Raw genomic sequence first — 21,635 nt, 5'->3', positions numbered from 1 at the left:
AAACAAGGACTGGCATGGCACCTGAAGGGTCACCTATGAGCTACCAGCAAGCATTCATGCCACATTTCGCCGTGGTCATCTCGCGAGCACGCATAGGCTGGGCAACGTCGTGTTTACTAGACCGCGACATGCAGGGGTCCGCGAATGCTTCTGTTTGTTCCATTTATATCCACAGTTTGCTATACTGTACGCGCTATAAATCAGCGAAGTAGTTTAATTTACTGGGATTTTCACTGTGGATACAAAACACGCAAAAGCACTCAAGCTGATGCGCGGCGGCCTGATGCAACTGTGGCCGTTTTCTTTTTTGTTTTTTAATAAAACTTGAAAATTGCCTCAGCTACCTACATCAATGGCCACTATCATTACGTCGGAGGCATGCATGCAGCATGTGACAAACTGGAGGAGTGAGTGTTTATTTTAGTCGCAAAATATTCGACAGTAAATACATCGTTGCTGGAATGACAATGGGCACCAAGTTAACTTGACGTAACAACAAACCTTTGAGCCCGGCAAATCGGGAACCAAGTGCAAAAGCTCGAATTTTCCACCGTTAGATCATCATAAAACAGTGTTCGCCACTTCTGCAATGACACGCGGCTAAATGCAACGTAAAGAAACCAACAACATACTCCCATACCGTGCGCGCCCGCCACAGAGGAAATTTTCAACCGCGCCGTGACGGCGTAGTGCGGCAGGAAAAGTTTGTTTACAGCCCTCGGTAAGATAAAGGCTCGTGTAGGGGCTAAGCGGTACCTTTTAACAATGAAATGAAGCGGGCGCAGAGCCACATGGAAAACAAACAACCTAATTTTGGCAACGTGTGGTATTTCCCGGTCGAGTGCCGCTGTCAGTCGCCTGAATAGGCGGCGCACGCTCAGGCTTCATTTAGAATACAAAGGCTGGACAACAGAACTTCAACGCAGCTGTATTTTTCATACGGACAGCGACTACGGAACCCCGCGCTTAGCGAACCAACGACAAATATTCGCTCCAAGCGCACCGCGCACAGCGTGTCACTAAGGTTGCTCGCGCCGGCACAGTTCGCGTCACAAAGTTCGTTCAAAAGCGTAGAACTTCAGGTACCTTTTTTCCATTTGAACCGGTATTTCCGCATTGCGTGCTCTGCGGCACGAAGCAATGCTCCGGCATTGTAGTCCATCACCAAGAGCGGTCAATGCCCGCCTTCTATGTTTTGCTAATTGGTTTCGGTTTCAAACGACCGTACCAAAATGGCGGACCTAGTTACCGGAGTCGACGTGAGATGGCGGGGCGCATTTTGCATAGGGTTTATTGCGAAAGGTAACAGAAATCTAAACCAGCATTGAGGGCAGCGTTAGCCCTTTATACAGAGGCTTATAATAATTTTCCGTTGCTAGAATTTAATAAACGCAAGTAATGTTATTTTGAAACTTTCTAATATTTGTAACATCAGGAGTTTGTCGAAATCGAAACCGGAACCAGCATAAAGTGTTCGGCCTCTTTCTTTTTCGTAAACTTATAGTAATTTTCTGCTAACCAGACTTAATTAAAACCAAAAATAGTTGTTTGCAGTTGTTAACCACTGTGGTTTGTCTTTGTTACAACGACTAGAGACTTCTGAAGTTTGATTGTTACCCCGGCAGCGACGCTTCGGTGGCTCCATCTGGCGTCGTCGATACCAGGCGCCCCTTTACGGACGTCTTCCGCGTAGTGCACGCCAGCTGTACACTGGGTTGGTCTGTGACGGCTGTTCGACTGCCGGCTGCTGTCACGTTGAGTTGCAGAGAGTTCGGATCCCCGGCGCGCCGTCGCAGGTTTCAAACAGCCGCTACACGTGTCTATCCAGGAGACGTCACAGGTGAACAACCACTCAACCGCCCGTTCGTTCATCGGCGGGAGCTTCGGCGCGTCTTCCTCGTACGGGGGATGTCTAGGGGGCCGCTGCTTCTTTTTTATTCGCCAACCGGTGTACACGTGGCCTAGCGTAGCTCGCCAGCTGGGAACGTCTCGTGCTCCAGAAACTCGGCTCCCGCACTTTTAATCGCCTATCCGCACGTGAGCGTACCTACCATCAGTGCGCTCTGTTATGATCCTGTTGTGACCGCCGTTTCAGCCGCGCGATAACTTTTCTCCTCAAAGTTTAGACGCTTGCAACGGAAAGCGGTGCAACGCAGCATAAGAGAGAACTTGGCGAAGAAGCTTTACGTCGAGGGGCAATGAACAAAATTTTAAACTTTTATCGTCTCGATAGCAGCTTTGCGAGTGTGGCTTTGCTGTACGTTGCACACGTGTGAGTTTCCCGGTGAAGATTAACCCAAATGCTTCCAACCTAGGCGTCACTTTTCTTTTGTTTTGCTTTGGCCATCCTTAATTAATTTTGTTATTGCGCGTCGGTCCTTAGTGTGTTGGGCCGAAAGGAGGGCGAAACACGCACGCACGACAAAAATTTTCTGCGTGTTGCAGCAAACACTGACAAGCTAGACGAAACGGACGTCTTCGCTTAGTCCGCGCTTTTTGTGTGTTTGATACGCACACCTGGCTTAACTCTATACGTCTGGCGTACTCTCAGGTCACGTAAATCTGGCCGGCGAACGGGTAGGCGCTCTGAGGATTTCAAAGAATGAGCCGCTTGATCTCTATTTTCCATGTGGGGTGTCTGGCTTTCGCGAAATTTTTTAAAAGTAAATAATAAATAACCCAAGGTGAAATAATTTACTCTAGTTACCCTAGTGGACCCAAAATTCCTCAGTGGTTTAGTGGCGTTGTGCTGCTGAGCCCGAGGACGCGGGTTCGTATCCCGGCCGCGGTGGCCGATTCTCAGGTAGAGGCCAAAAGCGAAAATGCCCGTCTGTCGAGATTTCGGCGCATGTTAAAGACCCCCCCCAGGTGGTCAAAATTAATCCGGAGCCCTCGTCTACGGCGGGCCTCGTATCCCACGTGCCGCTGCGGTGTGTTAAACCCCGAAATTTGTATCTCGGATCAAACTAGCACGGGTTCAGTCAGTTAAATTGAATTATGTCGCAGGTCGGATGACGTTGGGCTTTAGACTTGTACCAGAAGGAGTGTTCAAATCAGGCTATCAAAATGAGTAACAAAAAAAAGGTCAGCTTATTCAGTCAGCAATTAAAGCCATTTATTCAGCGCTGTTGTAAAACCAGTGTTCACCGAATGGCCATCCGCTGCTACTCAGTGGCTAAAGCATTGTGGCAACAAGGGCATGGGGTTGGTTCGTGGCTGTTTTTCTGGTGAGGGAAAAATGAAAATTCTTGGGCATAAAGGTGTAATTTAATTGTTTTTTTTGTTGGCCATTCAAAGTGGTGCTCCTTAGACCCCACGTGTAGTATCCGTGCCTAAAAGAGCACTTTTAACCCGAAGCATTTTTGCGAAATTTTGCGATATCGCAAGGGCTAGTGGTAAATTAAATTCACAGAAAAACCTGAGGCATGTTGGGGTAGATCTTTTGAGTGCAACAGCCCTGCCACACAAGTTTCTGCCATTAGCAGAGACAAACCCATTTCCAGTTCTGCATATGTACAAGCTTGCAGCGCTGAGGTTGCAGGTGAAGTTTATGCAATGTCACTAGAGAGATTTCCTGAAATAATCGTGCCCTGTTTGTCTGCCGAGATGGATCTGCAAGCCTGGCAAGCTTCATGCCTTCTCCATCAAAAGGTAGCTGATTTGTTGATAGTCGTGGTTTAAAATGTAGGTGAGGACTCGGAAGGGACCGCAACTCGCACACTGAACACAAGTTTTGCAACATTTGCATGCTGAGACAGCTGTAGATGTACCAAGTGTCATCTCCTTTATCCGTTGCAATTAACAGCTTAAAAAAGGTTAGATGGTATCGCAAACTTCCAGCTGTTCTGATAACTGTGTAGGGTTTGTGAAAGCTGCTGCTGAGAATCTTAATCCAAATGCAATTGTAGAAACAAGCTTACAACACATTTGTTTGCTCTTGTTTAACTTAACCTTAATTTTGACATTCGAGTAATTTTTAAAAACACCCGTGCGTTAAACTCGAAATTACCGTATTTATTTGAATATAAGGCAACGTTTTCTTCCAAAATCTGTGGTTGAAAAATCATTCCCCGCCTTATATTGAAAGCTTAGTATATATATATATATGGTGATTTTCTGTCACTCTCTAAACGGCACCCTTGCCTTATAATGAGATACCTAGATATGGTAAACTGTAGCCCTCAACTGTAGCCTCAAGTGTAGCTTTGGTACTCTAAACCTGCGAAATCTTGAAGTTGGTGCCTTGCTGCCGTGGCAACAAATCAGTCATGGTGACATAGCCAGGGCTGTGGATGCATCACGCTTTGTATCTGCATAGGCGTATTGGCATGCTTGAATAAAATTTCCGTCTTGGAAGCCAATTAGGCCTGTGGACACGGGTTCAGTCCTGCGCGCAGTGGCCGCTTTTCCAATGGAGGTAAAAAACAAAACGCCTGTGCGTCAAGATTGTGGCAAGAGTTAAACGACCCCGGGTGGTCAATGTTAATCCGAAGCCATTCACCCAGCTGTAGCTTTGGAGTGTTAAAATGCGCGGAATTCGGAAGCTGACAGTGGATGAAACTGTCTTTTGTTGAAAACGGCCTGTTCTCGGGCCCTGTCTTAGTTGAACATACGGATAGCTTGAAGTTGATGTTGAGTGTTTCTGAAGGAGCCTTGGAGAAAAAATGTGCAACTCTGTTCAGTTTGAAAGAAGTAGGCTTTGGTTCCTCACGCGGCTGTATTGAAGCCGTGAAAGGTGATATAGGGAAGTGGCCGAAAGTGACGGGGGTCTCCACTGCTTCGCCTGTTTTCCTTAACACACCCAGATTATTTGTTCAAAGTTTGTGATACAGTTGATATTGTTATTAGGATGAAGCTGTCCTTTTAAGTGGTTACAGTAAAGCATCATTACAGGGTTTCATTTGGTGCCCATCACACTCGAGAGTAGGCAGATGTAAGGCATTTGTGAAGGCAGAGAAGTTGTGCGGCGCTCCTTAAACCAAAAATTTCTCCCACCTGCCCTCGCGGGAACCCCTGTGTAGATGCGACGCATAGGGGGTTCCGTTGTTGTTTCCGTTAGGTTGATTCTCCCATCGCGTGAAACGTGCCGTGAACCCCCGCCACGGCTATGACGCAACACAATCCAACACAATCCACTTTAATCCAAATCCAAGCCAATCGAATCCAATCCAGTGCCCCTCGCGAGAGAGTGTTTGCTATCGGAGAGGAGAGGGGGTGAGCGGCGGAGAGTGCAGCTCGCGCGGCGAGGAGAATGGGGGAGGGGTGTGGATGGACAACAACAACACCGTATGGAGGGACAAGGCGAGTGAATGAGATGCAGTTGCATCTAAAAATGACATTAGAGTGAATGACATTAGATTTTTGCGTGCAGCGAATTAATGGTACATAGTTGAAGAAACTGGTTATCGCCGACCAAAGGTTTAGTTAAAAAGGCTAAAAAGACGTGTCGGCTTCCATAAGGAAGCCTTGTTCACTGCGCGGAAAGGCGCGAAGCTTTTAAGAAGTGCGTCGAAGTAATCGCCCCAGGCATTTTGCATACGTAAGCGGGAGATTGCCTGCATTGTGGTTCAGTGTTTTTTTCTGTAGTTTGAATCATCAGGGACTCAAGATATCGGCGTGACAGCCAGTTCCTTTCTCTGGCGATAACTGACGCTTCGTCCCAGCCTATTTTGTGTGTCGTGGCTTCCACGTGTTCCACAAGCGCATTCGACGCAATCTTCTTGTTTTTCACGTCATTCTTGTGTTCACACAATCTTCTTTCGAAGTTGCCGCTCTCGCCAATGTAGCAATAGTCGCAGTCGGCGCAGGGAATTTTGTACACCACCCCAGGGAACTTCTCTTTCTTGATTTCATCCTTTACAGCCACCAGCTCGTGCCTCAGCTTGCGCGCGGGGACGTGAGCGACGTGCACATCGTACGAGCGCAGAACCCTAGCCAAAGACTCGCTCACACCCGGCACGTAAGGGATCGCCGCTCGGCTTCGGCAAGGAGGACCAGCGGGTTCTGATGGGTGTGATGACTGTCGTAGCACGGAGTCCACGAAATGCTTGGGGTAGCTGCAATTGCCGAGTTCTCTGCGCACTTGGCGTAGATCAGCAGCCTCGTCTTCTGGCCGTGAGCAGAGACGCTTGACGCATTGAGTGAGGGAAGCGAATTAATGGCATTAAAACTTAAGGTCTTAAAGTATACTGACACCAATTTTAGGCGTTAATATTATTACACAGTTCACTTCCTTTGCTCAACAGAATACCCTGGCTGAAATATCAGCTGCCTGCGACGCGAAGAACACACTTTAATTGGATCTCATTTATTGCGCCCTCGGAACAGCATGCAGAGTGGCACTCAGCAAATGGACATCAGCGTGACGTCATCCCGTGGTAGCCAAGAGAAGTGATGCGGACACTGCGTGTCAAAAACTCATGGCGTCGCTTCGCATGCGTGTTCCCGCGAGCGGCGACTGGGCGCTGACGCATCCACAAACGCGTGCACGTAGCCTCAGCTACAGGCATAACCGCTGCCCAGATGGCAAAAATAAAATTCCACACACAGGAAAGGAAGCGATAATATAGCCTGGAATCGCAATAGAAGTCGCTATCAGGACTTTTATTGAAAGTGGTCACCGAATTTCCACCGCTTGATGGCTGATTCTCAGATAGAGGCCAAAAGTGAAAATGCCCGTCTGTCAAGATTTCGGCACATGTTAAAGACCTCCCAGGTGGTCAAAATTAATCCTGAGCCCTCATCTACAGCGTGCCTCGTATCCCAGGTGTCGCTGACACCTGGGATACGAGGCCTGAAGCTGCCTAGCACCTTCAGGCAGCTCAGCCGTTCAGTTCCGGCAGCGGTGCGGTCGAAACAACGCCTCCACCGGCCTCCGCAGTGTTTTGACGTCCGCGCAAGGCGGTCAGGTCATGCCTGGGTTCTGTCATGTGCGCCTTTCGGGCTAAAAGCATGGGAAATTAAAACGAACGATTTTAAGGCTGTTCAATGTAATTAATTATCGCGCGCTGAAGTATTTAAAGTGCTGTGTCGGGTTTGCCATACCAATAAGCATCGATAAAAGCGATAGAAATGAATCATGAAATTTTTGTGTCAGCTCTCCTTTAAGCACTCAGTCATTTTTCATATACGTGCGGGTATAAGCTTGTATTTTGTCTTCACGGCCGGTTTAAGTTTGCTTCGAGCAGGCTAGCAGCTTGAGCATCCTGAATTCAAAGACGCTGAGATGCCTGTGGGCCACGCTGGATTCCCTCTTCGTGCAGGATGATCCAGCGGTGGGCGGTCGTGTTGCTGGGGCTGTCCCTCGGCTGCGGGGGCCAGCACCAGCAGCACCAGGCGATGCACCAGCAGATCGGCATGGGTGCCCCGCAGGGGGGCGTCGGGGTCCCCCAGGTGCAGGTCCCCCAGATGCAAGTGCCCCAGCAGGGCTTCCAGCAGCCACAGCAGCAGCAGTACGGCATGGCTCAACAGGCTCCGGCAGGGTAAGTAAGCGCTGTGTGAGGGAGTCTAGTTTGCACACCTATACTCAGGTACAGAGATTTTATTTATTTATTTATGTACAAATACTGCTGTCTCACAATTCGAGTCATTGCAGAAGTGGGTCCTCCACAACAGTGAATACACACTAAACTAACAGAACACATGGTGTGGTAGTTCATTCAAAAAACTACTGGTAGGCAACTTCTGGAGAGAAACATCCAGCTTATTCCATAATTCAACTGTGAAAGGCAAAAATGAGATCTTGAAACAATCTAGAAATGGCATGAAGGGCATGATGTTGATGGGGTTTGCCCTGCGGGTGTTTGCACCGGAGTCGGCAAAAGGAAATGGGCATGTCAATGGCGATTATCTTGTTCACTATTATATGTAAAGTGCCGATACGCTCACAAGTACGTCTCTGTTCGAGTGATTTGAGTGGTAGACGTATAGTGTGTGACGAAGGCGAAAAATTCTGATCATAACGGTGATAAATGAATCTTGTTGCTTTTTTTTGAACACCTTCCAGTTGTGCTATGTCGCATGCGCAATGAGGTGACCAGAACACGGAGGCATATTCAAGTACAGGCCGTGTCAGGGATTTGTATGCTGTTAGTTTGCATTTGCGAGTTGCATCTTTTAACATTCACTTCAAGAAGCTCAATATCTGAAGTGTTTTCGAGCAGACTAGGTTTATATGTTTATGCCATTTTAGGTTCGGTGAGAATGTTACGCCAGGGTACATGAATTCGTTAACATGCTTCATGTTCTGGCCACAGGAAAAACATAGGGGTTCCTTCTTGTTTGTGAATGTCATGCTTACTGTTTGTTAAGGTTAAGTTCCATTTGCTGCGTGGAGCTCCAGGTACAGAAAGAAGAAAAAAAATCGTTTAACTGTATTTGGTCACGGGAGGTACTGATACAGGAATAGGACGCAGTCGTCGGCGTGACTGGTCTTTTTTTTTTTTTTTTTTTTTATATAATCAGAAGGTTAAGATTGGGCTGGAGTGCATTCGGCAGGCACTCTGAGATAATGAATGGCAGCCTACCATTGTCTCTGAAGAAGAAAGTGTATGACAGTTGCATCTTGCCAGTACTCACCTACAGGGAAGAAACTTCGAGGCTCACTGAGAGTGTTCAACTTAAAGGGGCACTGACACAAAATTTTGAAGGCGAGATAACTTCGGAGATAGATTGGTGGGAACACATATACATCATCTGCAAAATATCAGCGGCGAATACAGCCTAGAGCATATTTAAAATCCATTTTAAAGTGTGCGAAACGCAACCGAGCAGCCAGCAGAGGACCACGCGCAATCGACATCCTGAGGATGTTGTGTAAATAAACAACATCCAAACGCGTCATGAGTTTGTGTTTGCCGCTTCCGCACTGCCGGCGTTTTTCGCCGGCTCGCCCGGCTCGCCGCTCCAATCGGAGGGCCGGAGGGTGGAGCTTCTGCTCTCGAGAACGAGCGACCCGATCGTTGGCGGCAGAGGCGCCGTGATTTCGTCAGCTCATCGGGTAGCTGGGCGCGACCAAAGTCCTACAGCGATTCCAGGCACTCTGTTTCTATTACTGTTTATTACCATTGGATGCGAAAACGCGCCGGAGGCACGAAAAGCCCACTGAGCTAGCCGCACGGTCGCTGTGCAGGCGGCGGCCACTGCCGCGAAGTGGCCCAGGCCGGCGCAGGTAGCTCGAGTGATAGCTTGTTACCGCTGCACGAAATTGTCCCCAAGTCTTGACCATGGTGGCTTACATGAGAAAGAAGTTAATGATGCGATGGCGGGTTGCCTTAAAAATTGTCATCTGCACCGCTTACGAGAGCAGCACTCGAATATCCGCCGCAGTGCTAAGCCGAACACATCTGTAGGCGGACCTGTAGGCAGACCGGCCGGCTGCTCCCAGCGCGCGTCTTGCCTCCCACCGTCTCGAGCGTCACGCGTCGTTCTTTAGCCGCGGGAGCATTTGCACTCGCAGCGGCTGTGTCACATCCACGGTCGCTTTTTAATTAAGTGCCTCACTAGATCAGTACGGGAGGGCATTCGCAGAAACTGCCGTCGATGCGGATTCGACAGTGCTACTAGACTCTAGTGCTACGGCGGCTCTGCTCTGTGATATCCCTCCGACGGTCACGTGGTCAGCTTTTTTCACACAAAATCCACAAAATCCATCGTTTCGCGGCACTCGCTGAAACCGAAACTGCGACTGGCCACATTTAAAATGCCTGTAATTAAACAACCGTCGCACGCTGAAGCAAATGAGGTTTCTACAGGTTATAAGTAGGTCACTAGTTACTTATCGCAACAAAAAAAAACAAGATGCAAAATTTTTGTGTCAGTGCCCCTTTAAAGGAGCCATGAAGACAAAACACAAGTTTGGTTCATTCAAAAGACAGCCTCGTTGGAATCATACTGACATCAGTTTTAACGTAAACTTCGCTCAAATAAGCTACATAATTAGGAAAAAAGGGAATGGCCATGCGAAGCTATGATGTTGTACCAAAATGCTCTGTGATCGGCGGAGGCTGGCAAAAGCAAATTCAAATTAGGCTGAGCTTATAAGCTTTCAGAACGAGCTATTTGTGCTTAAATTTAGGGCACATTCTTCTTAAAGGAATAAGATTGGTGGGACAAAGTAGAATTCACGAAAGTACATGTAAACATAGAAGTATTGATGCGTACTGCTGTTGTTACTGCGCGCTGTATGCTTGTTTTAGCTGCACAGCACTGCGGGGCTTTGGGGTTGTCTCAGACGACACTGGCCGATTGACGCAAGCAACGGTGTCTTATGTGACTATATTTGTCGAGCGAGCACTATGTTTCATGAAACGATTATTTTCTCCCAGAACAAAAACAAGCCAGGTTTAAATACGGTCAAAAACAAAACAAAGGCAGAAAACGGTATGGTGGCGCCATCTAGGTTGCAGTAGAATACCTCAACACCAGTGCCAGTGTACAGGGTAGAGACACCCTTTGAACGGTCTCGTGCCACTGCATTGGGTCAACGTGCTCAACGCGCTGTTCTTTTCGTTTCCCACGAGGCCCAGCAATGCGAAACAGATAATTCAAACTTCACCAGTAAACCGCGTTGCAGCGATAATTTTAGCGCAGTTTTGGTACAATGACTTGCTTCGGTGGCGAGCGAGTGACCCAAAATGGCGGCGCCAGCGTATACGTGTCTCCACCCTGTACGGCGAACGCATGAATCAAGGCACTCTAGGCTGCAGAGTGGTCGGTTCCTGTGATGTCATTGCAGACCACAAAAACTCACGATTTAGCGGGTAAATTAAAATTTTAACTTAAATTGATTAATTTCTTAGTGAATAAGCATCGTTTGTATCCGGACAAGCACTGGGGGCACTATAAAACACAAATCTTTCGAATAAAACAAACTTGTATTTTGTCTTCATGGCTCCTTTAAATTGACGACTTAGCGAGCAATGGAGCGGAAGATGATAGGTGTAACATTAAGGGACAAGAAGAGAGCGGAGTGGGTCAGGGAACAAACGCGTGTTAAGGACATGTCAGTAGAAATTAAGAGGAGGAGGAAGTAGGTGTGGGCAGGGCACGTGATGCGAGGGGAAGATAACCGTTGGTCATTAAAGGAGTACTGACACGAAATTTCTCGCTTTCAGTTTTTATGCTGTAAAGAATACCTATGGTCCCAGTAATTACGAAAATCGAACCGAAAGGCGTCAGCCACCAACATATAATTAATTATAGCACGTTTATTGCAACCACTTTCAAATTCGGTCGCCGCGCGGGAAAATGGCCCTTCGAAGGAGAGCCTGCAAGCGGACTGCCTGACGTCACGGTCTCCGTGACGTCGGACCGTGACGTCATGGTCTCCGTGACGTCAGGGACGTTCGCTGCATCGTCTGCTACGGATTGCACGCGGTTCACACTAAAGCGCTGGACACATGTACGATTTGTACACTCGATTCGCATGCGACTGATCGTTACGACTGTCACCACGACTAGTCGTACGCGTGAATTTGAGACACATGACCCGATGCGTGCATGCGATGCGTCGTCGGCGTCGCTCCGCCCACCGTTTTTGCTCCATGGTCAACTACGACTATCGCTGAGCTGAATTTGTAGATCCCGCGCGTTTAATCGCAAAAAATGGATAAAGCAGGCAATCGTGAAGCGTTTCCTGCCTTCGGAAACAGTTCGCGCACACGCCGGCCGCGCCTGCCAGCTCGGACACTCAGCGGCTCGATCCGGCGCAGACCACGGTAGCAAGACGGTAGCAACCGCTTGTCGCTGCTCTTCTGAATCAATCTGATCGTTAAAATGAAGTTCCACATGCGAGAAAGGAGGTGTTAGTGTGGTGAAAAATTGTGCTTGGGATTGTTATCAGGGCTTATTTTAAAAGCGGCGATCAGATATCTGCCGCGATGCAAGCGTATACGCTGACCGGCCCCCCGCGGCGCGCGGCGGGCGGTGCGCCGACCGGTCGAGAGATGGCAATACCTGCGCGGAAACGTGAAGTGAGCACTTCGCAAGCCTTGCTCACAGCGGTACCGCAGCCAAGCCAAACCTCCTATCGAAGCGAGACCGCCCACAACAACAGCGCAGACTATCGCTTCCGGTTCCGGAAACAACTGTATGACGTCATGCTGAATCGGCCGCAAAATCGCGGATAGCCTGACGTCACACCCTAAGCGATTTCGCTAGTGCTGCCGATTTGTAATAGTTCGCGGCCAGGGCAATTAAAATCGATTTTTGATGCGTTTCCAGCCTCGGATCGCTCCAAAAATTTCTGTGGGTAATCTGTACAAACTACTGAAGCCAATTATATCGTTATTTAGGCCTCTAAATTTGGTGTCAGTACTCCTTTAAGGGCAACAGTGGATCCCTAGAGAAGGCAAGCGTGGCGGGGGTGGCAGACAGTTTATCTATTTGTACCCTCAAGGCCGAGAGGCATTTGAGAGGGGAGTGGGTTACAGAGTTATACATAAAACTAGTAAGCAGCAACAAAAGTAGTAGGCAGATAAGTACAAACATAGATGGGCCCTAATCATACAATGTTAGCTAGTGCTGCACGAAACTGATGGTTGTCTTCGGCTGTGGCAGTCAGTCCAGGAAGGCGGTTCCAATCTTGTGACGTGCAAGGAAGAAGGCTTTGGTGTTGCACAATATTTTTTCTGCTTTGTGTCAGTGGTCAATACTAGTACAAGAAGAAATATAGGAAGGCAGAGCAATTCACTCCTCGCATAGGTGAGAATTATGGTAGTAAAATTTTGAGAAAGAGACGGAGGCGAAAGTGTTTGCGGCGGGAAGTTAGAGAGGGTAATTGAAGCATGTTTTTCATGGACGTCACACTTGCCGCACGGATGAAATTGCTGAGAATAAAGCGTGCTGCGTTGTTCTGCATGAGCTCAAGTGATGTCACCAGATAGTCATGGTGCGGGTCCCATATGGAAGATGGATATTCCAGTTTAGAACGAACCAAGGATTTGTACAGAAGTGTTTTTAAATAGGTAGGTGCAGAAAAGAAATTGTGGCGAAGCTATCTCAGCATGCAGTTAGCATTATTAACTCTTTCGGGACTGCCGGAAAAAGTGATGAAAAAGGGAGGTCTCTGTACAAATTTTTTTTTACATAAAGCAAAGGCACCATCTTGCCTTAACATATACCAAAATGCAGCTAATTATATGTTCTTTTACATACAATACTAAGTTTTACTTCAACGCTGACGATAGAACCATGAAAAAATCTGAAACTAAGAACTTCGTAAAAAAACTACAGAAAAAGATAGAAAAAAGCGTAAATATAAAAATATTTAAAAAGAATAAAATTATTTCAGGATATACAAAATCTAACACAATGCTTTGTTTCTTCATCGCAAAAGTTTGATGCGGCTAGGTGTAACTGGTTTTTTGTTTTATGGCTTAGGGCCGTTGGCACTAGGGCCGTTGCTACGTCGTTGCCCAGGTACACGCCGGGCTCGCGTCTCGGCGAAAACTTGATCTGTTTCTGCGCTGGTGGCAGGAGATCACCACCATAGGTAGTTAACACCCTAGCGAATAAATATAAACCAGCCAGAACATAGTTCGAGCGCACATACCTACTCCAGAGCCAATTGAAACCGAAACCAGCACCCACCTTTGAGCGCGATTTGATGTTCCAGGCTGATCGACACCCGAATCCTCACTCGAGCTGAAATCCGATCTCTAAAGCCGCATTTCAACTCTTCACTGCCACTTTCATCGTTAAAATCCACAGTAGAAGGCGAAGATATGCGAGACGAAACGAGGCGGATTTCTTATCGTGCTCACACGAGTATGACGCCATGTTTGTTTACATTCAAAACCACTGCCCGTCAGAATAAAATATCTGACGCGTTGCCGCCTGGCGATAAAAAAAGAAACTTCACAAAAGAGAAAACTCCAGTTTTCAAACTATCTCCTAGATGTCGCTAGGTGCTCGCGAAACCATCGATCATATGTGATCGATGGCCTATGGAGCGGTCCCGAAAGAGTTAATAAGGGTATTGATACAAAGCGACCAGGTGAGATCAGTTATGTGAATTCCCAGGTATTGGTATGATGTCACAGGTTTAAGAAGAGTGTTGTTAAGATAATAGGAAGCAGACGAAGGGGCTATTCTTCAAATGCCTAAGACTTTGCACTTAGCAGTATTAAGCTTCATTAACCATTGGTCACACCAGTTAGAAATTGCATTAATGTCCGATTGCAGTGTGGCAGCGTCGTTATCGTTAATTTCTCGAAAAATAACTGTCATCTGCAAACAAGTGAATATTAGAAAACAGTTAGGTAGATCAAAGACATATACCGGACCGAAGACATTCGGTATATAGGCAAATACCTAAAACAAAAGTGGTCCCAATTCCGTATTGGGACCACTTTTGTTTTAGGTATTTGCCTATATACCGAATGTCTTCGGTCCGGTATATGTCTTTGATCTACCTAACTGTTTTCTAATATTCACTTGTTTGCAGATGACAGTTATTTTGCAGATGACAGTTGTTTGCAGATGACAGTTATTATGGTGTTCCCAGGGCTCCGTGCCCTGGGGAACACCATAATGAACAGAACTGGATGAAGATTCATGATTATTGGCTGTGACAAACTGGAAACAATTAGAAAGGAAATATTCAATCCATGCAAACAGCTTAGGATCTCGATTTAACTTGCTTAGTTTGTAAAGGAGTAGTTTGTGAGACACCTTGTCAGAAGCCTTTGAGAAGTCGAGGAAATACAATCTAGTGACGATCTAAAATTAAGTGTAGCTTGTGGGTTAACGAAAGCAGTTGGGTCTCACACGAGAACGTCTTGCGAAAACCATGCTGTGCGGGTGAGAGGAATGAGTTTGAGAAAGTTGACCAGACGAGAAAAAAGTGCATGTTCAAGAAGTTTGCATGGAATGCTTGTTAGTGATATGGGTCGGAAATTGTTAGGCATGTTTTTGTTACCGGACTTACAAAGTGGCGCCGCATTCCATACTTCCCCATTCACAGGCAGGATGCTCGTTTCGAGGGTCTGCCGGAATATTTTGCACAAAAAAAAATGTAGATGAACAGGTGGGCAGATGAGGTGAAGAAGTTTGTGAGGATAAATTCGTCGCAGTTAGCACAGGTCCAGGATAATTAGAGATCTGTGGGAGAGGCCTTTGCCCTACAGTGACTGTAGACAGGCTGATGACGATGATGATGATGACTTGGGTACAACTGATGAGCGACAACAGAAGTTGCCCCATGCCTCATCACAGCAGCTGGCTGTTCCTCTGCGGGAAGGAGTGCAATATGAATGCAAGTGTCTTGAACAGGACACAAGTCGTCCCCGTTTCGAGCTTATTCTGCTTATAAACTACTGCTGCGACAACAAGCAAACTGGGCAGACAGTGTCACACAAAGGCATACTGTGTCACACATTAGGCACAATCTCCTGTCGAAATGCGCGCTTGCATTGGCATCTCGGTGTGTCACTTTGGCGGAGTGACTGCCATGAGCTATTGCTGTTGTTAACGACTGAAACATCTATGCGGACTGGTTTAATTGTGGCGAGACTGCACGTGGACTGGGTTCCTTGGCTGTCTCGATGCATGTCACGGCTAACGTTGAGACTCTCTAGCATGCAGCGTGTAGGCTCAAATTGTGAGCCCCTGATTCGTGCATGGAGGGGTGCCTCAGGGTGCCGTGCTTTCCCCATCCATGTTTACGGGAGGAATAGGGGCGTGGTGTGTTAGTGGTACAGCGCTGTCACACAGCCTTCCTAGGAGTGATAATTGCCTTCATTTTGTGTGCAGCGAAGGCCGCTCTACGCATGGGCCATCACGTACAACTTTCATGGGGCACGCATCAGGCTAGACCTTGTTCCATTGTGGTAGGGTGCTGAGTTAGAACTGTGGGTTGAGCACTTGGCTGCTCTCTGGCGACCCGGATTCAAACCCCACACAAACCCAATTCATTTGACGGCAACGACTGCAGTCACTTTCGCATTTGACGAGACACCTGAGGCTTTTATTTTAAAAGACACCTGCTGTTCATCGGCGTTTGGTGGTAAACCACAGGCTAGCATGCGCATGGGTTAGTTGTTGGAGGCAGCGTTGCATGTTGAACTAATTTCTTGTTGTGATGTTTTGTTAGGGCTGTAAAATGTGGGGTTGTTGGATTAAGTGTCCCTGCGAAGGTTTTGCTCAGTCATTTGTGTGGCCTATTTTCTTTATGGGTGCAGTACAGCTGAGTGTATGATAAGGATTGTTTGACAAGACGAGAACTTTATAGCCTGTATTCAATAGCGAGGAACGCATGCAGGCAACCATGCGAGTGCGCCTTCACTGGTTACGTCGGGCTCCGCGGGATGGTGGTACTTGTCCGTGCTAAGTGCATGATATGGGTTGGACATTCCAAGCTCTAACCCGCCGAATGCAAAGTAATGCCTTGACTCCAATGTGAGTGTGATTAATTACAACTCTGTTGACACCACCGTTGAGGATCAGGTTGAAACGGAGCAGACGACGCACGCCGGTGTTATATTTTTCTTCGGCGTGCGGCTGCAGTGGCACAAGCTGTGCCATGTCCGTGGTTTTCTTCGGCCATATTCGTGGCCATTTCAGTGTTGCCAAAGGAAGAAATTGACAGCTAAACTTTTCAATGAATACCAGCTATACCGTAGAACCTCGCCCTTAAGGTTCCTCAGTGCTGCGTTTTCCCGGCTGCTACATTGTTTTTGTCTAGTCCCGGCAGAGCTCACATAGAGTCCCACGTATTAAAATCCTCACTGTTACGTCGTGGCTCAGAGTACGTTCCCGGATCATGCGTCGCAGTCCAACACTCCGAAGCCACCCGGGCAATATCCGTAGACCGCCATTTTGACGTTTGACGAGCCTTGGCCAGCCTTTGTTACGGAATTGATTGCATGAAGCCGCACGCGGGTGCGATTCACCACCACTGCATGGCCCTATGTTACTCTATGCTGTTGCCATCAGCACTGCGCTTACAACGGAAGTTTCACTTCAGAATGTTGCAAGAGTGTGCTTGCCGTGAAAGCACCACTGCAAGAATACAATGTGCTATCGCCCTCATCGTGCGCTTCAAGCTTTGAGAACAGCGTTGAACTTGCAACCGCGAACTTTGTCGGGCCTTGATGGCGTCGTGAAAATGGGAGCTGCTTTCCCTTCAGGGAAAGCTTGGCTTACTAAACGCAGCAGACAAGCAGCTGGCGTGGATGAGAGTCGACATCGCAAAAAAGCAGCAACCCTACATTCTCGAGTTTTTTAAGGTTCGAAAGCCAAAGTTGCAGAAATGCATGGTTGCAAGTCAAAGCTGCACTGTTTTCATTCATTTTTCGAAGGGTTCCTCACTGCTGCGTTTTCCTGGTTGTTTCATTTTGTTTTCCCGGTCCAGTGAAAAACATAGAACGGTGAACGGGGTTCCACTGTAACAGGAAAAGTTAGCGGGCTTAACACATAATGCAATATTTGGTTATTTTACAGTTTTTTGGGATAAGTGCAAGGTGGTAAGTGGATGCCTTGTTCAGAGCCGAACAAAGGCCAGAGGTGGAATTTGTTTGGCATATTATGGACAGAAACACCTTTTCTGCTGGCGAACTAGCACTAATACCAGACGCAGTAATCATGCCCCAAACAAAATTGCTTTAGTTAGGTGATCTGGCGAACGTAAATATTAAGCAAGCATTTTAAGGGGAGCGACACTGGCTTGTTGAATACACTGGTGCAATGATGGGGGACATTCTGCCTAGTCCCGACATTTGCTTGATCATTCTGCAGTGAATCTTTGCCAATCCTCAGACCAAAGGCTCTTCACCAAGGCTAGCAGTTTTGTTTGAAGGGGGTTTGTTTTAAAAATCAGTGTGACCATTACTGTTTCTTGGTAATGTTGCAAAACGCACCAACCTTTATACCAACTTTAGATCGTAGTTGAAGTGACCATGAAGGCAAACTACAGGCCTCATTCACACTTTTAAAGAGGACTGCCCGACTGACTTATCAACACCCAGCCAAAACTGATAGACCTAGAGACTTGAAATTTCAGGAGTACATTTGTGTTATGTGAACTCCTAACCGAGCAAGGGGGGATATTATGTTTTCGTAAATTCGTGCTTATCTCGCTCGCCCTTTAACATATTGAAGTGCTCTTTGTTGATATGTGTAGCCCTTAAAGATTTCTAAAATGTACTTTTAGGGTTTCATCCAAGCAAACACTGTTGGGGTGATTCTGTGTTTTGGAACAAAGTGGGTGTTTTTAAAGATTCTCCAATAAATGCTTCACTAATTGATTTATCCAATTGGTTTTTGCTAATACATCTTACTCATACAAGTGCACAAAACGAATTTGAACGACTTCGCCCTGCGACGACGCTAAGAGGGTGAAAAGGATTTTTTGTAGGGGTGGGTGAATACAGTTAAACCTAGATGTAACGAACCATGAAATTTTTTGTGACTTCAAGTGTATGCTCACCATGTATTTTCACCCTCTGTGTAACGAAGTCCTGCTTGCTCAAATTTCAGGGTAACGAAGTTTCATGAAGATTCAGGCAGGAAATTTCAGTTGTAGAAGTAGATTTTGGGAGACGGAAGTGCCGAAACGGGGTGTCAATAAAATGCGAACAGCGTGTTGGGCCGCCCAGTGCCACCGATGCAGCGAGCCACGGATTCCGTGAGCGGGCTCCTTGCCTGCAAACTGCGTGGCGTGCATACACGGCTGGCACACTGTTTCTGTTTGTCTGAGCTTAATCGTTTACTCAGGCTGTCACGCTCATGCGTGAACCGCATGGAGCGTTTTCTCTCTGCAAAATACTTCAAGAGGGCTTCCCCTCTAGGAAAATGAGAATCTAGAATGCACTCTTATGCTAGCCTATTCAGAGGTTCTACTATAGGTTTTGGTAATGCAAGTTACTGCATTACCAAAAAAAAATTGCTACTAAAAAAATGGTGCTACATTGTTTATGGAGTCGTCTTGGAGTTTTTAAAAGATGCCAAGGGTCTTTTGCCACTCTTGCGAGGGTAGCTTGGATGTTTTTTTTTTAGGGCACCTATTCTTGTAATAAAGTGCTGCCTGTTACGAATCAACTGTTTTTTTTTTATTGTTTGTTTGTGCAAAAATGCCATGCAGGTTGTGTTGTAGGCAATTGAGTTAATCAGGCTAAGGTGCTTTTGCAGGCCAAAGATGGCCGCAATTTCTGGGAGAAGTTATTTACTTAGTGCTCCAGTTTTGAACTGATGAAAGACGTTAGGTGGAAATTGCAGATATGCAATGCAAACCTGAAGGAAAAGAGAATCAAGAAAAAAGCAGTACAGGCACTGAAAAAGTGGTACTGCGGGCTTGTTGGTACATACTTCACAATTGAACAACAGCGCTTAAACGGGACAAGATATTGACAGGACAGAGTGCTGGTCCTGTCAGTGCCCTGTCCTGTCAATATCTTGTCCCGTTTAAGCGCTGTCGTTCAGTTGTGAAGTACATGGACACTGCAGCTTACTTAATTCGGAAAGGCAAATAACTAACATTCGAAGCAGGTTCAATCCTGGCTGTTGTGGCTGGTTTCTCGATCGAGGTCAAAAATGAAAATTGTGTTTTGAGATCCCTGTACGCATTGAAAATCCAGTCTGCACATTCAGGGACGTTCGTAAAACTTCCTTGAAATTTAATTTTTGCGCATTGAAGGTGTGCATTAACTTACTTTCAAAAACGTTACATTTAATAAAAGTTTAAATTTCATTGTGCATTTGTTTTGTATCTTAGCTACACCCCCTCCCCCCTCCACCTTGAGCATGAAGGGTTTGCAATTAAAGGGCCGTGAAGATTAAGTACAGCCTTTTTTTGAAAGAAGTAGTCTTCGGCAAGCCACTCTATTTTAGCCTCAAAAGAGGTTTCTTGACTAAAAAACTGCGAGAAAAAATATGCGCTGACACAAGACAAGTATCAATTGCAAAGGAATGGCAAATACAAAACAGACGAATCCGAAGCAAATTGTGTTCTGAATAGCAACACTCGGCAATTGTTTTGCGGAGGGAACAGGATTCCAGTGTCAGATGTCCGATTTTGGGTTTTGCGCAGCTATGCCCCCCAGCAAGCCGGTATGGTCCCCCAGCAACCTGGCATGGTACCCCAGCAGGCCGGCATGATGCACCAGCAGCAGGTCCAGCACCAGCAGCCAGGCATGGCACCGCAGGTTCCGCCTGGTGGCAGCTTCATCCGAGAGAAGGCGCACGTGCAGGACCGGGCGTGAGTGCTGCCTCCTTGGCGTTGCCGTGGCAACCGCCCCCCTTTTGATGTGTGGCATTCTTAGCCCCCACCGCCAGGACTGTAATGCCCTGCATTTCCACAAAAATGCAGATATTGCGAAAATGCCACCTATAATTGTTAAAATAACGTAGATGGAGATAACTAGTCGAACGAAATTAAAAAAAAAACTAAAAATAAGGAAAGTAATAAATTATGGAAAATGGCGAAACATGTAACGCGCTGCATTTACACAATCATGCACATTTCGCGAAAGTTCCAAAAGTGATCTCTATAGTAACGTAAATAGAGGTAATCGGTCGAACGAAGTTTGGAAACACTAAAAAAATGAAAAGAAATATAAAAAAAATTGGGAAAATGGCAAACCGTGTAACGCCGTACATTTCCACAATAATGCACATTTAGCGAAAGTTCCACCTGTAATCGTTATAATAGCATAAATGGAGGTAATTTGTCGGACAGGATTTAGAAAAACTAAAATATTTGGCTGTAGAGAACTCGCACTGAAGACAAGTGGCATAAGAATCGTAAGTCTGCATCGTGTGTTCCGCCGTCCTTCGTCTTCGTAATTTAAATTTAGCGCAGTGTTTTTGCAAGAAATAATGTACCAACTAGCCCAGAAGCAAACTCTCATTGGCATAAGAATGCTACATATTAGTAGCAATTCTCTGAATTTCTGCAGAATTTTTGTGCTTGCCCCATGGCTCATGCTAGCACTGAAAAGCTTGTATTTGAGCTTTGCTGTTCAGTGTAGGCTGTCCTAAATTTCTGTGTGTGCATTTTCAACAACCCGCTACTGGTCTTGTCTCCGTGCAGGTCAGACGAACTCATTTGAGAAGCCCAAATGTTGCGTAGATCAAACGTTGCTCTTTTTACTTGTACGCCAAGCCTCCCTTTGCTTCTTATAACTTGCTATGCCCGCTGAACAATCTGAGAATGATTGCAAATAGGTATGTTTGTTGATTCCCTTGTTAACATAAAAAAAAAAACCTTGCCTGTCACAGCCTACCGTGCTGCTGTGTGCTCTAAGGGCAGTCAGTACGTTTCTGAACTTGCTCACTTTTGTAGTGCTTAAAAAAAAAAAAACATTTGTACTCGTTTTAAAGGCTGAGTGCGGAGGTGTATTGTGATGTGGCCATTGTTTTCATTACTACTTGGCTGACCACATGGGTGGGGTGGGTGGTCGTCTGGTAACTTCTCTCAGCTCACCACATGTGCAGTGGTTTGTTCTGATGGCCGCTTCTTGATGCCGCAGTGAAAGCAGTGCTTTCATCACGGTCTAAAGGTGCATTCCCACTGGGGCATGCTGTCTGATGAGGCGGTGTTCGCACATGCGACGAATGATATTGCGACTGCACTTAGGGAGCTGTCACCCAACTTGTACGACTTGGTTGGTGCTTCGACCATTCGCAGTCAAAGAAAA

At 46.7% G+C, this 21,635-nt stretch overlaps 1 protein-coding gene across 1 annotated transcript in view; it reads left to right on the top strand.

The window, feature by feature from the left end:
- Positions 1 to 1,630: 1,630 nt before the first annotated feature.
- Positions 1,631 to 21,635, top strand: part of LOC144164208 (uncharacterized) — a 35,744-nt gene continuing 15,739 nt past the window's right edge. The window contains exons 1-3 of the mRNA XM_077694725.1: positions 1,631 to 1,840; positions 7,263 to 7,481; positions 20,027 to 20,194. Of these exons, the coding sequence (XP_077550851.1) occupies positions 7,264 to 7,481; positions 20,027 to 20,194 (386 nt within the window). The 5' untranslated portion in view covers positions 1,631 to 1,840; position 7,263. The remainder of the gene's footprint in view (positions 1,841 to 7,262; positions 7,482 to 20,026; positions 20,195 to 21,635) is intronic.

The sequence above is a fragment of the Haemaphysalis longicornis genome, unplaced genomic scaffold, assembly GCF_048455015.1.
Source record: "Haemaphysalis longicornis isolate Haplotype H1 unplaced genomic scaffold, Haemaphysalis longicornis Haplotype H1 scaffold_13, whole genome shotgun sequence".
Classification (NCBI taxonomy): Eukaryota; Metazoa; Arthropoda; class Arachnida; order Ixodida; family Ixodidae; genus Haemaphysalis; species Haemaphysalis longicornis.
This window is presented reverse-complemented; position numbering and strand designations above follow the sequence as displayed.